The sequence below is a fragment of the Acipenser ruthenus genome, chromosome 26, assembly GCF_902713425.1.
Source record: "Acipenser ruthenus chromosome 26, fAciRut3.2 maternal haplotype, whole genome shotgun sequence".
Classification (NCBI taxonomy): Eukaryota; Metazoa; Chordata; class Actinopteri; order Acipenseriformes; family Acipenseridae; genus Acipenser; species Acipenser ruthenus.
The window spans coordinates 11,739,801-11,756,104 of NC_081214.1; the positions used below are offsets into that span (position 1 = coordinate 11,739,801).

General features: G+C 46.2%; 1 protein-coding gene across 1 annotated transcript in view; it reads right to left on the reverse strand.

Annotated features, from left to right (window-relative positions):
* Positions 1-31: 31 nt before the first annotated feature.
* The window catches only part of LOC131701795 (uncharacterized), a 58,649-nt gene continuing 42,376 nt past the window's right edge, over positions 32-16,304 (reverse strand). Inside the window, exon 3 of the mRNA XM_059001728.1 lies at positions 32-680. Coding sequence (XP_058857711.1) covers positions 32-680 — 649 coding nt within the window. The remainder of the gene's footprint in view (positions 681-16,304) is intronic.

Genomic DNA, 16,304 nt, shown 5'->3' on the forward strand with positions numbered 1-16,304 from the left:
TCTGCAATAGCAGAGAAACCATATTTCATTGTTATTTGCTTGTTACTGGCAATACTAAAGAGCCAGAAGAACTGGGAGAGAGGGGTGCTGACGGGGGATGTGGTGCTGACGGGGGGATGTGGTGCTGACGGGGGATGTGGTGCTGACGGGGGGATGTGGTGCTGACGGGGGATGTGGTGTTGACGGGGGGATGTGGTGCTGACGGGGGATGTGGTGCTGACGGGGGATGTGGTGCTGACGGGGGGATGTGGTGCTGAGGGGGGATGTGGTGCTGACGGGGGATGTGGTGCTGACGGGGGGATGTGGTGCTGACGGGGGGATGTGGTGCTGACAGGGATGTGGTGCTGACGGGGGGATGTGGTGCTGACGGGGGGATGTGGTGCTGACGGGGGGATGTGGTGCTGACGGGGGGATGTGGTGCTGACAGGGATGTGGTGCTGACGGGGGGATGTGGTGCTGACGGGGGGATGTGGTGCTGACGGGGGGATGTGGTGCTGACGGGGATGTGGTGCTGATGGGGGGATGTGATGCTGACGGGGGGATGTGATGCTGACGGGGGATGTGGTGCTGACGGGGGGATGTGGTGCTGACCGGGGGATGTGATGCTGACGGGGGGATGTGGTGCTGACGGGGGGATGTGGTGCTGACGGGGGGATGTGATGCTGACGGGGGATGTGGTGCTGATGGGGGATGTGGTGCTGGTGTTTAAGGTGCTGGTGTTGTCTCGAATCAGACTTGAGTTCACCTATTATAGACTGGTGCACCAACTGGATTTGTTTGGGGAATAAAGGGTGTGCTGTGCTCAATTTAGGAGGGACAGTTATGTATGAACCTGTGAATAATTAAATTGCGAGAAGGTGAAGGTAAATGTTTAAAAAAAAAAAATTCAAAAATCAATGTAAATGTGTGTGAAAATTGTCTAGAATTTGTAAATGGAGTTTTTTTTTTCGATGTGTGGTTTTTGTAATAGTGAATAATATTTGTTAATAAAGTTATTTTAAAAATTAAAAAAATGATCTATCTATCTATCTATCTATCTATCTATCTAAATAAAATGAATTCAGTTTAGTGATTCAAAGCCAAACACAACTACCTTTTGCTAATCCAGTATTTGTTTCCATGATGTCCATAATTGAGGTGTATTTTTGAGGCTTCCAGGTTGCATTCAAATGAATGCAGTCACAGTTAATGCATTTAATTGCATGTTGTTAAATACTTAATTACTTCATTTGGAAGTGTTCTGTCTGATTCGCGGAAGGCACAGAATGTAGCGTGCAGAATGTTGAGGGAATCATTGGATTCCATTGGTTAAATATCAACGAAATGAGGACTAAACAGCAGGGTGCAAAGAGAGTGCATTGTGTGCTAACATTTGCAGGTGCCATTAACTGAATGATAATCACAATGTAATTATAATACAAATTAGACGCAGAACAACAGAAGGGAGCACTAACTATTTCATATATATATGTGTGTTTGTATATATATTATTATTTATTTCTTAGCAGACGCCCTTATCCAGGGCGACTTACAATTGTTACAGGATATCACATTATTTTTACATACAATTACCCATTTATACAGTTGGGTTTTTACTGGAGCAATCTAGGTAAAGTACCTTGCTCAAGGGTACAGCAGCAGTGTCCCCCACGTGGGAATGAACCCACGACCCTCCAGTCAAGAGTCCAGAGCCCTAACCACTACTCCACACTGCTGCCATACATATACATATATGTATGTGTGTGTGTATATATATACATTTACAATACAAGGTTGTTTAATTTACACTGACACTGGCCCTGTGCGGGCGGCTAACTTTCTCATTTCTTGAACCCTCACTAGGCTAATCAGACTACTGCTGGCCGACGAGCTTCCTCGGCAGGACAACCGGAACAGTTCAGGTAAGTGCTTGTTAAACTCCCTCTGCTGGGCAACCGAAGCAGTACATGTAAGTATTCGTTGGGCTCCCTCTGTTGGACAACCGGAACAGTGTAGGTAGGTGGTCATTGTGCGCCCTCTACTGGGAAGCCGGAACGTAACAGGTAGGTGGTGGCTGGGCTCCCTCTGTTGGAGATCCAGAACAGTAACATGTAGGGGGTCGCTGGGATCCCTCTGTTGGAGATCCAGAACAGTAACATGTAGGGGGTCGCTGGGCTCTCTCTGTTGGAGAGCCATAATAGTACAGGTAAGTATTCCTTGTGCTCCCTCCGACGGGAGGCTGGAGTGGAACAAAGAGGTGATCACTGCGTTCCCTTTGCTGTAACCCTGGAGCGGGTTGATGGTAGGCTGGTTTCCCTGATATGTCCACACAGGAAGGAGGCCCCACAGAAACAAGGACCAGGAGTCACAAATGGAGATTAGATAAAGGGGCATTCAGAACAGAAAATAGTAAGCACTTTTTTACACTTTTTTATTGTGAGGGTCTAGAACCAACTCCCCAGTAATGTTGTTGAAGCTGACACCCTGGGATCCTTCAAGAAGCTGCTTGATGAGATTCTGGGATCAATAAGCTACTAACAACCAAACGAGCAAGATGGGCTGAATGGCCTCCTCTCATTTGTAAACTTTCTTATGTTCTTATGTTCTTATCCAATGGACAATGAGCACGTTTTCAGCGAGCTCCAAACAAGAACTTTGTCGCAATAAACAGTGTTTTGCCTACCCCACCCGTGTCCTGTGTGTGTTTTTATTTATTTTTTAACTTGCAGGATTCCCCCGTACACACACGTTATAGACCCAAATAATTTGGCGTAATACTCCGGGACAGCGATTAAACTTTCGCTGCTGTTCAAAATAAAAAAATTCCCGGCTATTTTCCGGGGCAGTTCCCACACAAAGGAAAACTAAACAGTGCAAACGAAACGCTAGAAAATGCAGTCGTAAAATAAACACTTTAAACAAAACAGTCAAAAGCGAACAAAACTGGAAAACCTATACAATACAGCGTAGCGTAACTACCTACTATAAAGCTGGTCTTTGTAATAGTCGGTCAGCACGCCAAACAAGTCCGGGAATGTCTCCCCACCGCAACACACTGGCTTGTTCTGTCTGCTTCCCTATATATCCCCAGGCCCCGCCCCTTCCCGACTCTGATGCTGAGCTTTCTGGAACGTGTAGTTTTTTCTGTCTGGGGCTGTTTTCTTAAAGGGCCCTCGCCCTTTTCCTTCACTATATATATATATATATAATGTATGAACCAAATTAATTCGGTCCTTTTGCTCGGAGATAAGTGTGAACAGCAAGCTCATTGATACATTGTTTCAAAGGAAACGAACCAGGCCGAGTCCATTTGAAATGGACCAAGTGTGACTGCAGCCTTAGTCCATAGCCCAGTTCTGAATCCAGTAGAGCTTGCAGGAGCTAGTTGAGGAGGGGGTGCTGTTGTTTTGTTGAAGCTGAGTTGTTTAGATGACAGAAGATGTCTCCCAGACTGCTGTGGAAAGCCTGTACATGGTATGAAAAGTCACTTGGGAACGAGGAGGCTGTGTGGTCCAGCGGTTAAAGAAAAGGGCTTGTAACGAGGAGGTCCCCGGTTCAAATCCCACCTCAGCCACTGACTCATTGTGAGACCCTAAGCAAGTCACTTAACCTCCTTGTGCTCCGTCTTTCGGGTGAGACGTAATTGTAAGCGACTCTGCAGCTAATGCACAGTTCACACACCCTAGTCTCTGTAAGTCGCCTTGGATAAAGGCATCTGCTAAATAAACAAATAATAATAATAATAATAATAAAAGGAGGCCAAACACAATATTCACTGAGTGGGTGTCCCCTTATAAAAATGTACTGTAGTAAAAGCAAAGCAAAGTGTAATAAAGCACAGTGAAAGCATGGTAAAGCATAGGCAAGCATTGTAAAGAATAATGAGGTATGATAAAGCATATTTAAAAAAAACAAAAAACATGGCAAACCAGAGTAACTGTGGTAAATGCAGAGTATAACCGTGGGAAAAGCATGAGAGAACTGCAAGAATGCTGTGGAAACATCAGTACTTAGGATCAAGTTCATGTTCATTTTTAGTGGTAATGGTAGAAAAACAAAACAATACTATATTTAGATTGAAGACACAATGGTAGCCCTGAGATCCGAGATAAAGGCTATCATCCATTAGAAGCATCATTCTACAGTTTTGTCCTGTTTGCCCTGGCAGGTTTGATGCTGTAATTCCTCCAGATAGCTCCAGGCAGCAGCACAAGGATGATTACAGCAGAGGCACGACTGTGCTGATAGCAGCACATTAGCAAGGCTGCAGCGCGTGCATGCTGATATAATGCACACACACAATGGCAGAATGAAAGCTAAGGGCAAAGCTTTGAAGGATGAGAAGTACATGCACTGCTTTTCTTTACCTGGAAAGAACAGACTGTTTCCCTGGGCTGGTAAATAACTATTTATATTTCATGTACACAATCATTCTCTGATACTTGAAAATATATTTAATCTGGGCTTGAAAATTCCTGATCCCCACTTCTGGGTTCCAATTCGCAATCCACTAACCAATGATATGTATAAGCGAACCCATGCATTTGACACAGAAACCAATCATATAATATTAATATTATTATTATTATTATTTATTTATTAGCAGACACCCTTACCCAGGGCGACTTACAGTCGTAAACAAAAAATACATTTCAAGAATCACAGTACAAGTATTAATACAATTAAGAGCAAGATAAAATACAATGACTTCAGTTCTAGTAAGTACAAGTATATGACAAAATACAATTCAATATCGGAGCAGATAACAGTGTCAGTGATAGTTACATCAGGATACGATTAAATGCAAAATACTACAGATTGAATAACACTTGTGGCAGATTACAGTACAGTTCTCTGTAAAGTACAGGATTAAATGCAGTAAAATAGGGAGCAGATAAGTGCAAGTAAAGCACTTTAAGGAAGAGTGATAAAGTGTCCAGAGGGAAAAGAGGAGTTCTACAGGTGCTGTCTGAAGAGGTGAGTCTTGAGGAGGCGCCGGAAAGTGGTCAGGGACTGGGCAGTCCTGACATTTGTAGGAAGGTCATTCCACTACTGCGTGGCGAGGGTGGAGAAGGAACGGGCTCTGGAGGCAGGGGAGCGTAGAGGAGGTACAGCCAGTCTTCTAGTGCAGGAGGAGTGGAGAGGTCGAGTGGGTGTGTAGGGAGAGATGAGGGTCTGGAGGTAGCTGGGTGCAGTCTGGTCAAGGCATCTTTAGGCGAGTACAAGAGTCTTGAACTGGATGCGAGCGGTGATCGGGAGCCAGTGGAGTTGCGTGGGAGAAGCGAGGCAGATAGAACACCAGGCGAGCAGCGGAGTTCTGGATTAGCTGGAGCGGATGGGTGGCGGATGCAGGGAGGCCAGACAGGAGGGAGTTGCGGTAGTCTAGGCGGGAGAGTACCAGGGCCTGGACAAGGAACTGGGTGGCGTAGTTGATGAGGAAGGGTCGGATTCTTCTTATGTTGCTCAGGAAGAATCGACAAGTGCGTGCCAGAGTGGAGATGTGCTAGGAATACGAGAGGCAGGGGTCCAGGGTGGCTGCGAGGTTCTTAGCTGAGGAGGAGGGAGAGAGAGTGTGGTAGATTCCAGAGGAATGGAGATAGAGAAATCAGAGGAGGAGGAGGGAAAGAAAAGGAGGTCAGATTTAGAGAGTTTGAGTTTGCGGTGATGTGAGTGCATCCAGGAGGAGTTAGCAGACAGACAGGTAGAGATACGGGAGGGGATGGTAGAGTCAGAGGTGGGAAAGGAGAGGAAAATCTGAGCATCATCAGCATAGAAATGGTATGAGAAACCATAGGATGCGATGAGGTGTGGAGGTTGCTCCACACCAGGTTACCTGGTAAGTGCGATTAGAGAGGTAGGAGGAGAACCAGGTCAGAGCAGTGCCAGAGATTCCCAGGTCAGCGAGAGAGGATAGTAGAATAGAGTGATCGACAGTGTCAAAGTCAGCAGAGAGGTCGAGGACAATTAGGACAGAGGAGAGAGAGGCAGCTCGGGCAGAGTTTAGTGAGTTAGTGACAGACAGGAGGACGGTTTCAGTGGAGTGAGCAGAGCGGAAGCCAGATTGGAGAGGGTCGAGCAGAGAGTGGTTGGACAGGAAAGCAGAGAGCTGGCGGTGTACAGTCCGCTCAAGGATTTTGTAGATGAAGGGTAGGAGGGGTACAGGATGGTAGCTCTAGCGGGAGGTGGGGTCGAGGGTAGGTTTTTTGAGGAGGGGAGTGATAGAGACTTGTTTGAAGGCAGAGGGAAAGAGACCAGAAAGGAGAGAGGTGTTGAGAAGAGAGGAGATGAAGGGAAGTAGAGCAGGAGCAGCAGCAGCAGCTTGAAAGAGGTGAGTGGGGAGGGGGTCCAGGGCACATGGGGTGGGTTTGTGGCCCTGGAGCAGGGAGGAGAGGTCAGAGTCTGAGAGGGGAGAGAAGGAGGGTGAGTTAGTAGGGGACGCCGTTGGTGTAGGTGTTAGAGCAGGAGGGGGTGGGGGGGAGGGAGAGGTGTTAAAGAGTTTGCGGATATCTGAGATTTTAGAAGAGAAGAAAGAGGCAAAGTCATCAGAGGAGATAGAGGAGGGGGGAGGGTTTAGGTGGGAGGAGAAGGTAGAGAATAGTTTACATGGGTTGTTAATGGAGGCGTGGATTATAGATTGGAAATAAGAACATTTAGCAGAGGAGAGAGTAGAGGAGAAGGAGGAGAGGAGGGAGCGGTAGAGGTCTAGGGCAGCAGGGAGTTTGGTTCTCTTCCATTTCTTTTCAGCAGATCGCAGTGTGGTTCTTGCTGAGCAGAGCACAGAGGAGAGCCAGGGATGGGGAGGGGAGGGGCGAGCAGGTCGGGAGGTGAGGGAACAGAGGGAGTCGAAGGAGGAGGTGAGGGAGGAGAAGAGGGTGGAGGTAGCAGAGTCTACAGAGAGTTGGGAGAAGGAGTCGATAGGAAGGATGTGAGAGAAGAGTGGTGGAGGCAAGGACAGAGGGGGAGAGATAGCGGAGGTTACTGCAAGAGGTGACAGTGGGGATAGGAGGAGCAGGGAGAGACAGAGAAAAAGAGATGAAATAGTGATCAGAGAGGTCCAGGGAGTGACAGAGACGGTGGACAGGCAGCAGGCCCTGGAGAAGGTGAGGTCCAGTTGACGGCCAGCTTTGTGGGTAGGAGGGGATGGAGAGAGACAGAAGTTGAAGGAGTGAAGGAGAGGGAGGAATCCGGCAGGGTGGCTGGGAGGTGGATATTGAAATCACCTAATAGGACAGTTGGGGTAGACAGAGAGGGGAGGGAGGAGAGTAGATAGTTGAGTTCATCGAGAAAGTGAGCGAGAGGTCCAGGGGGACGGTAAAGTACAATTAACAGGAGTTGACAGGGAGAGGTTAGTTGGACAGCATGAAATTCAAAGGTGCAACAGAGAGTGAGGAGAGGTCAGAGAGGGGACAGAAAAGAGTAAGGAGGGAGAGAGGAGACGACCAGTCCCACCTCCCCATCCAGTGAGACGTGGAGTATGGGACAGGACGTAGAGAGAAGACAGGGTGGCAGGAGTTACAGTGTTATCAGGGGACAGCCAGGTTTCAGTGAGAGCAAGGAAATCTAGAGAGGTGGGAGTCAAATGCAGAGATGAAATCAGCTTTGTTAGCAGAAGAGTGACAGTTCCAGAGTGCACCAGAGAGAGTGTGAGGGGGGAAGAGGGTGAGAGGGGGGGGAGGCAGAGGGATGAGGTTAGAGGGGTTGGAGGAGCAGCGGCAGAGAGAGGGCAGATGACAAGAGTGAGAGACAGTCATAGCAGGACAGGTGAGACAAATAAGCACAGTGGGAGCTGGAGCGGTGGGGAGACGAATATACAGACAAACCCTTTTAGTTTTTAGAACCAATGCACTACATATGCTAAATGTCTGAATTATGGCCTGTTTGGCCCCTATACTAAAAGATTATACAGGAACCCTTTAAGTTCATTTATATGAGGCCTTGAGGGGCCTGAAGGGTGTAAGAGAACAGTGACAGTATCACACCATTACAGAAAGAGAGTGGAACAACACCACAGTCCAGCCCATTTGACTGTAGTCAGCACATTGAATGGGCGTTCGGGCGTTATTAATGTATTGAATGGTGATCACAGTCAGTCTGGGTGCACCATACAGATTGCACATGCTATGTTTAAGCTGATTGCCCATAAGGCCCCTTGACTCAGGGATGTAAATCCTGTCGGCACCTGTCCAATCTGCAACACAGTTTTGCTGTGCTCAAGTGTTTCTGCAGCCCCTTGGCATGAAAATGTAAATAAAAAGAAACCTAACCACAGCTGTGCTCGCACTGCTCTCTCCGCTCGCAAATCAGTAATTAGGCTCATGGGGGACCAAACACACCAAATGGTCTGCTAAGTCTTGATTACGCCCATTCAATGCACTGATTACAGTGAAATTGGGTGGCAATCCACAGAGCCCCGCAAGGGCTGGAATTCCAACACTGTGTTAAAGAGGTTAGAGTCTGGTAAAAGCACAGTGTAATACTGTAATGACAGCTATTATATTGCTCTCAGCTAGACTGAGGCCCCTTTACCAGAGATTACATTCTAAATGCATGTGTGGCAGAGTATCCCGCCCCTATATATATGTGCACTGTTTTATTGTTATTTGTATTATTGTTTGCGGCGCGGATAAAAGTCGCCGCCATTATCTGTTATTGTTTTTGTATTTTAAAAACCTTGTGAGGATGCGTGACTGATCAGCTACTGATTATTTAACTAGCTGACAGTCACGAATCCTTACTAAACTCGTGCAGACAGAATATAAAAGCCTCCAGCTGTCCACGCTAAAGGGGAGAGTGTCAGAGGCGAGACGTGCTTTGTGGAGAGAAAAACAATTGCTATATTTAAATATACTTGTTTCGTTATAGTTTGTTTGGCCAACGTGCCCTTTTGTTTGCTGTTTTGGTGTTTGTTTTGTTTAAACCTTGTTTTGGTTATTTAATAAAATAGCTGAGCGCCGTAGCGCTCAGTTTCACCACCACCATTCCTTACGTGTTTTGATTTCTGTTTCCGGTCCGTGACGTCACCACTCACATGCCACTCAACAATAACAGCTCGGTCACAGCATTCTACTAGTTTGCTTGACTGTAGACGCAGCCATTCAAAAGCAGTCCTTACAGTGAGGGGAATATAGCCAAAAGTGTAGAGTACAAATCCAAGGAGGTTATGATGAGGTTGTATAATGCACTGGTGAGACCAACTGAGATTACTGTGTCCAGTTCTGCTGAACACAGTACCAAAGGGACAGTGTGGCCTTGGAGAGAGTCCAACGAAGAGCAACCAAACCAACCCCAGTGCTTAAAGGAGTGAGCTATGAGGATAGGCTGAAATAACTATTTAGCCTAGAACAAAGAATTAGGGAGACAAGTCTTTAAAATCTTAAAATGAGTTGACAAAGTTAACACTTCTTCACACAGCATGTGTGGGTAAGGAATGGGTTACCTAGTCATGTTGTTGAATCACTTGGATTCTTTAAGACCCAGCTTGCCAACGTTTTGACATCAATCAGCTACTTGTGACCGGACAAGCTCAGATGAGCCGCATGGCCTCCTCTCGTTCTTACATTTCCCTGAGCTCAGATGAGCCGCATGGCCTCCTCTCGTTCTTACATTTCCTGAGCTCAGATGAGCCGCATGGCCTCCTCTTGTTCTTACATTTCCCAGTGTTATTATATTATTATGTAAAAGGCTCGGCGCCCCAATTTTATTCGTTATCTATTTATTTATTTATTTATTTATTAATTTAGTAGTCGCCAATTGATTTTATCCCATTTTTTCTCCCAATTTGAAATATCTCCCAATTATTTTTTTTAGGCTCAGCTCACTGCTACCACCCCTGCGCTGACTCAGGAGTGGCGAAGACGAAGACATACTGTACTCCGAAGCATGTGCCGTCAGCCGACCACTTCTCATCATTCTGCAGGCCCGCCATGCAGCCAACCCAGAGCTACAGCATTGGAAGACAACGCAGCTCTGGGCAGCTTACAGGCAAGCCCGCAGGTGCCTGGCCAGTCTACAGGGGTCGCTGGTGCGCAGTGAGCTGACGACCCCCCCACCCCCACCCCGGGCGACGCTCTGCCAATTGTGTGCCGCCCCTGGGAGCTCCTGTCCACAGTCGGTAGTGGAGTAGCCTGAACTTGAACCTACAAACGTCCAGGCTATAGGGCGCATCCTGCACTTTACCAGATGTGCCACTCAGGAGCCCCACGGCTCCCCAATTTTAAGGTGAATTTGAAAGGCAGTAGTTTTGCCTCACTGACTAAGCTTTACTTATCAATAAATGCTGCACAGATGTGGTTCTCTCCCTGAAGCCTTCATTACCCATTACTTATATCCCACTGAGTTGAACTCATTTTGTGATGTGCTCTTTCACTGAGAGAGTCTGACGTGTGTCAGACAGGAGCTGGCTACTCCCCAGGTAAGCTGAAGCTACTGTCTGGCTTCTTCTTATTGTAATGGCAAGGCTTATTTTGAGCAGTGGGTGTAATGAGCACCGATGTAATCTGCACTAAACACTTAAGTGGTTTAAATTAAAGAACAGAAAAGAATGATTTTTCTTCAAGGATTTTAGAAAATCTATTTTTTGACACTTTTAAATCTTAAAAAAAATTATAAACTGAACTCCTTGGATAAAGACGATAACTAAATGTACACATTTTTACAATTGAAACAGGTTTGAATTAAGACTCAGGGGTAGATGTAGTAAAGTGTTGCGCCTGTCGCAATAGTCGCAAACGAGTCGGAAGTCTCGGGTGAAATGTACTAAATAAGCGCAATGCTGTTTGGGACTTTTTAGGGAATGCTTTTCGGCAGCAGTTTTTCTTTGTGGTTCAACCTTAGATGAATATGTAATTATGGGCATTCCTGCATAAATTCCGGTTTAGTTTGGGGCTACTATATGATTATGAAAAGCTTTTTGGGGGTGAAGGTGGGGGCTCCACTATAGAATCTGATGGGATTAAAATTCATTTTTTATATATTAAAATAGCTCAAATGAAGATGGAACAGAATGCATTGTACAGATGATGTTTAGATTTAACAAAAACAATGTTATTTTGATTCTTGCACCCGCATGTATAGACATTATCCTTCGGGCGCCCTCTGCTGCGGCAAACCACAACTCAGCTCCTGCTATTTATTTGAACAATGTCGCACGACTCTCGCATTGTATGCCAGAGATCTCGCTAAGAAGACGCAACAAATATTTAAATGAGTATATTGCGGCTCTCTTCATTAACATATTTTCTCTTAGTACATACGACAGAAAGTTTACTTTGAAAATTGTCGCAACAAAAATCTCAGTACTCAATCTCCAATCGTGTTGCTTCTTGCAGAGGGCTGTCTCTTACATTTCTCAAACCACGCATTTATATTTTTTAACTTTCCTGATGAAGCTTGGTCACACAATGCTTTCTATGTACACTGCATCTCGTATCCATCAATGCCAGGGTGGCTTTCACCCCTTTGAACTTTAGTGCATGTTTCATTGAGCATGGGTCACAACACCACAACCACTGCAGCTGGGTCTGTCACAGCACCACAGCCACTGTTCCTGGGTCTCTCAGAGCACCACAGTGACTGCTGCTGGGTCTGTCACAGCACCACAACCACTGTTCCTGGGTCTCTCAGAGCACCACAGTGACTGCTGCTGGGTCTGTCACAGCACCACCACCATTATTATTATTTATTTCTTAGCAGACGTCCTTATCCAGGGCGACTTACAATTGTTACAAGATATCACATTATACAGATATCTCATTATTTATTTATTTTTTTATACAATTACCCATTCATACAGTTGGGTTTTTACTGGAGCAATCTAGGTAAGTACCTTGCTCAAGGGTACAGCAGCAGTGTCCCCCATCCTGGGATTGAACCCCCGACCCTCCGGTTAAGAGTCCAGAGCCCTAACCACTACTCCACACTGCTGCCCAACCACTGCTCCTGGGTCTGTCACAGCACCACAACCACTGCTCCTGGGTCTGTCACAGCACCACAACCACTGCTGCTGGGTCTGTCACAGCACCACAACCACTGCTGCTGGTCTCTCAGCACCACAACCACTGCTGCTGGGTCTGTCACAGCACCACAACCACTGCTGCTGGTCTCTCAGCACCACAACCACTGCTGCTGGGTCTGTCACAGCACCACAACCACTGCTGCTGGGTCTGTCACAGCACCACAACCACTGCTGCTGGGTCTGTCACAGCACCACAACCACTGCTGCTGGGTCTGTCACAGCACCACAACCACTGCTGCTGGGTCTGTCACAGCACCACAACCACTGCTGCTGGTCTCTCAGCACCACAACCACTGCTCCTGGGTCTGTCACAGCACCACAACCACTGCTGCTGGGTCTGTCACAGCACCACAACCACTGCCCTGGGTCTGTCACAGCACCACAACCACTGCTGCTGGGTCTGTCACAGCACCACAACCACTGCTGCTGGGTCTGTCACAGCACCACAACTACTGCTGCTGGTCTCTCAGCACCACAACCACTGCTGCTGGGTCTGTCACAGCACCACAACCACTGCTGCTGGGTCTGTCACAGCACCACAACCACTGCTGCTGGGTCTGTCACAGCACCACAACCACTGCTGCTGGGTCTGTCACAGCACCACAACCACTGCTGCTGGGTCTGTCACAGCACCACAACTACTGCTGCTGGGTCTGTCACAGCACCACAACCACTGCTGCTGGGTCTGTCACAGCACCACAACCACTGCTGCTGGGTCTGTCACAGCACCACAACCACTGCTGCTGGTCTCACAGCACCACAATGACCGCTTGTGCAGTGTGGAGTAGTGGTTAGGGCACTGGACTCTTGACCGGAGGGTTGTGGGTTCAAATCCCGCTGGGGACACTGCTGCTGTACCCTTGAGCAAGGTACTTTACCTAGATTGCTCCAGTAAAAACCCAACTGTATAAATGGGCAATTGTATGTAAAATAATGTGATAACTGTATAATGTGAAATAATGTATAATGTGATATCTTGTAACAATTGTAAGTCGCCCTGGATAAGGGCGTCTGCTAAGAAATGAATAATAATAATACTGTCATGTTCTGAAACTCCAGGGTCTGAACGGTGTGTCTGCGGTGCTCTCAAAGTGGTTGACCAGGTACATTAACTCACTGTGCCACACAGCTCCAGAATTGTCATTATTTATATGGGTCTGCTGTGCTCCTGTTGGGATCAGCTTGAATGAAAGGTGTCATGTAAGCTGATATTACATTATTAAGGTTGGGCTATTCCATACTGAAAGTGTGGTGCGTTGCTAGAGATTTATAAAACAACAAAAACAGCATGATCAGCTCAGTCATTAACTGAATGTCAGTGTAGTGGATCTAACCTGACCTCCAGCAGTCACTGTACAGAGCCCCACCATAGCTGTCAGTGTGGTGAATCTAATCTGACCTCCAGCAGTCACTGTACAGAGCCCCACCATAGCTGTCAGTGCAGTGAACCTAACCTCCAGCAGTCACTGTACAGAACCCCACCATAGCTGTCAGTGTGGTGAACCTAACCTGACCTCTGGCAGTCACTGGTAGAGAGACCCACCAAACACAATAGAAAGAAAGAAACGCTGATGTACGGGTAAGTGAACTGGGCTGAGTTGAGTGGGGGACAGAGGGGGGGGTGATGCTGGGACGCCAGAATCACCATCGAGCCCTTTTGAGGTGTTGTGGGCTAGTCGACGATACACCGAGGATGGAAGGTGCCCACTTGAAGACCCCAGAGATGTACCCTACTTCTCTCAATCCAGACGGTTGTCATGCTGATGCGCTGGGGATACCGCACTGTGGTTGATCCCCGGAGCCAGCATCGCAGCCGTTGTGTGTGCTGATGCGTTGGGGAGGCAAAATAAGCTGATCCCTGGAGCCAGCATTACACTTCAGCCATTAACAATAGGCAGAAGGATATCTACATCATCATATGGAAGGAAACGTAAATGGATGGAGACACAGATGGATCACATTAGTTTACTATAAAGCTACGTCTTATTTGGTGCTTATCTTGCGAGAGCGGAGTTCAAATCAGCATGAAGTTTTAACATCTACTCTCCTGTAATGGAAATCATAATCAGCTTGATGACAAAGAAATGCTAAAGCACAGTGACTGAAAAGAAGGTCAAACAAAGTACAGATGTAATTTATTATCAGCGAAACCCAATAAATGACAGAAGTGGGGCAGCAGCGTATACTTCTGTTATCGACCGGATAAAGGAGACGTGGCATTATGAATTCAATTGAATTCTGTTCTAAGAAATGACATTTATTGTTAATAAGATTGATTGAAGCGTGACAAACCATTAACCTTTAGCAGACTTTTATACATGCCATGTCTACTAGTGTGCTGTTTGTTGGTAGTACTAAATGTTTCCTGCAATAAATATAAAGGTGAATGGTTATCCTGCAGTGAGAAAGAAATCCCTGATTCCATCCTACTTTTCTGATGGTTATACCATGAGCTATTAACATAGCCAACCATGATATGGACTATGGAGTTTCAGAACATGGTTGGAACCACAAACTCTCCTCTAAAATATCCACTAAAACTACATCTCCCAGAATACCATGTCTTCAGTTACTAGGCAATAGTGTAACGATCACTCTGCACAACTGAGAAGCAGTTGCACTGTCCTCCCTAAGGAGATACTACTGGCCCTATTCCTATAGCTAAATAAGTCAGCAAGAGTGACAGACAGCAAAAGCAGGGACGTCAGAGGTGTCAATTTCAAGAACAATCGGTTTATTATTGTGAACAATAATGTCAACAAATGAAAAAATGAACAAATGAATGAAATGAATAATGATAAGAAAGGAATTCAAATAATTGCAGGTAACAGGCAAGAAAAACTGGAACAGATAAGTAGGTAGAGACAAACAGAAGGCTAAACAGTATCACCAAATAGAAATTAATGTAGTGTCCGGAGGGTCTCCAATAAACCCACACTCACAAACACAACACACACAGATAAAGACTAAGGATAAATAAATAGATACAGATGAAAAACAGTGAAATGACAGGTAGGCCCAACAAGTCCAGTAATAGCAGGGTAATTGAAATCCATACAAAGTAACAAAATAACAAAGTAAGAGAAAAAATACAGGAAACAAAGTATCAAATTAAAGTAGAAAAAATCCAAACAAAAAAGAAATGATCTCACCCACAAATAAGGCAGTCCAGCAAAATGTCCCGAAATGATGGTGATTGTAGAAGGATGAAAACATTGAGTACGTTGAAATTGTTGAGACTGTCCAGTAGTGTTGAGTTGAATGGTGAACAGTTGTTTGGAAAAAATCAGGAAAAAATGGAGGCTGTCACACATAAAACAACAAACACTAAACAGACCTAGAAAAACAGCTAAACTTAAACAAGTAACAGTGAAAACAAAAAGAGGAGTTTAGACAAAGTGCAGCGACAAAAGAAAATGAACGGATGCACTGGAATTATCTAAGGATGGTAATGGATTCACTGAAATTTAAGTAGAGAAAATGCTGTAGTTAAATGGATTCCTCTGAGAAAGGGAGTCTCCCTCAGGCCTGATTAGCCAGTTTTAATACAAGTGCTGGCTACTAAGGAGCTCTGAGATTGGAGGGGTGGAAATCTGAATGAGCCAATGGGGAGAGAGGATGAACAGGGGGGTTGCAAGGAACTATGGGAAATGAAGTTTTAACCTGGCCAGGCTACTGACCCTAATTAAAGGGACAGGTGGGTGAGACTTACACCCACATTATGTAGCATGGGAATTGCTACATATTCTCCCCCCCCCCCCCCCACACTGTAGGTCAAGGGATGAACGCCATAGTAGCGTTTTAAATTAACAATATTGACAGTATCCTCTTTGAAATAATCTGGCTCCCCCCACTTGACTTTGTAGTTGTTGGGTCCAAGTCTCTTGGTTACAAGAGCTGGCCCAAACCATTCAGGGGCAAGTTTTGCGGAAAACTTTCCAGAGGCATCAGATAAGGGGTGAGATCTTATCCAGACTAACTCACCTTCTTCATACTGACAGTGTGCTCTCCGGGCATTGTAATTCCGAGCTTGCCGTTTCTGAGCTTTGGCAACGTGATCCCTCACCTCTTCGGCAATCTGCTGCTGGCGATCTAGCAGTTGGTAGGGATTGGTGGATGGAGCAGGAGCAACAGCGATTAATCGGTCCAAGGGGCCTCTGATGGTCCTTCCGAGCGCTAGTACTGCAGGAGAGAAGCCAGTGGTTTCATGTTTGGCGGTGTTGAGGGCGAAACGAAACTCGTTTAGCCACTGATCCCACAGCTGATGGTTTTTCCCGACGAAAGATGCAACCATGGTCTTTAAGGTGCGGTT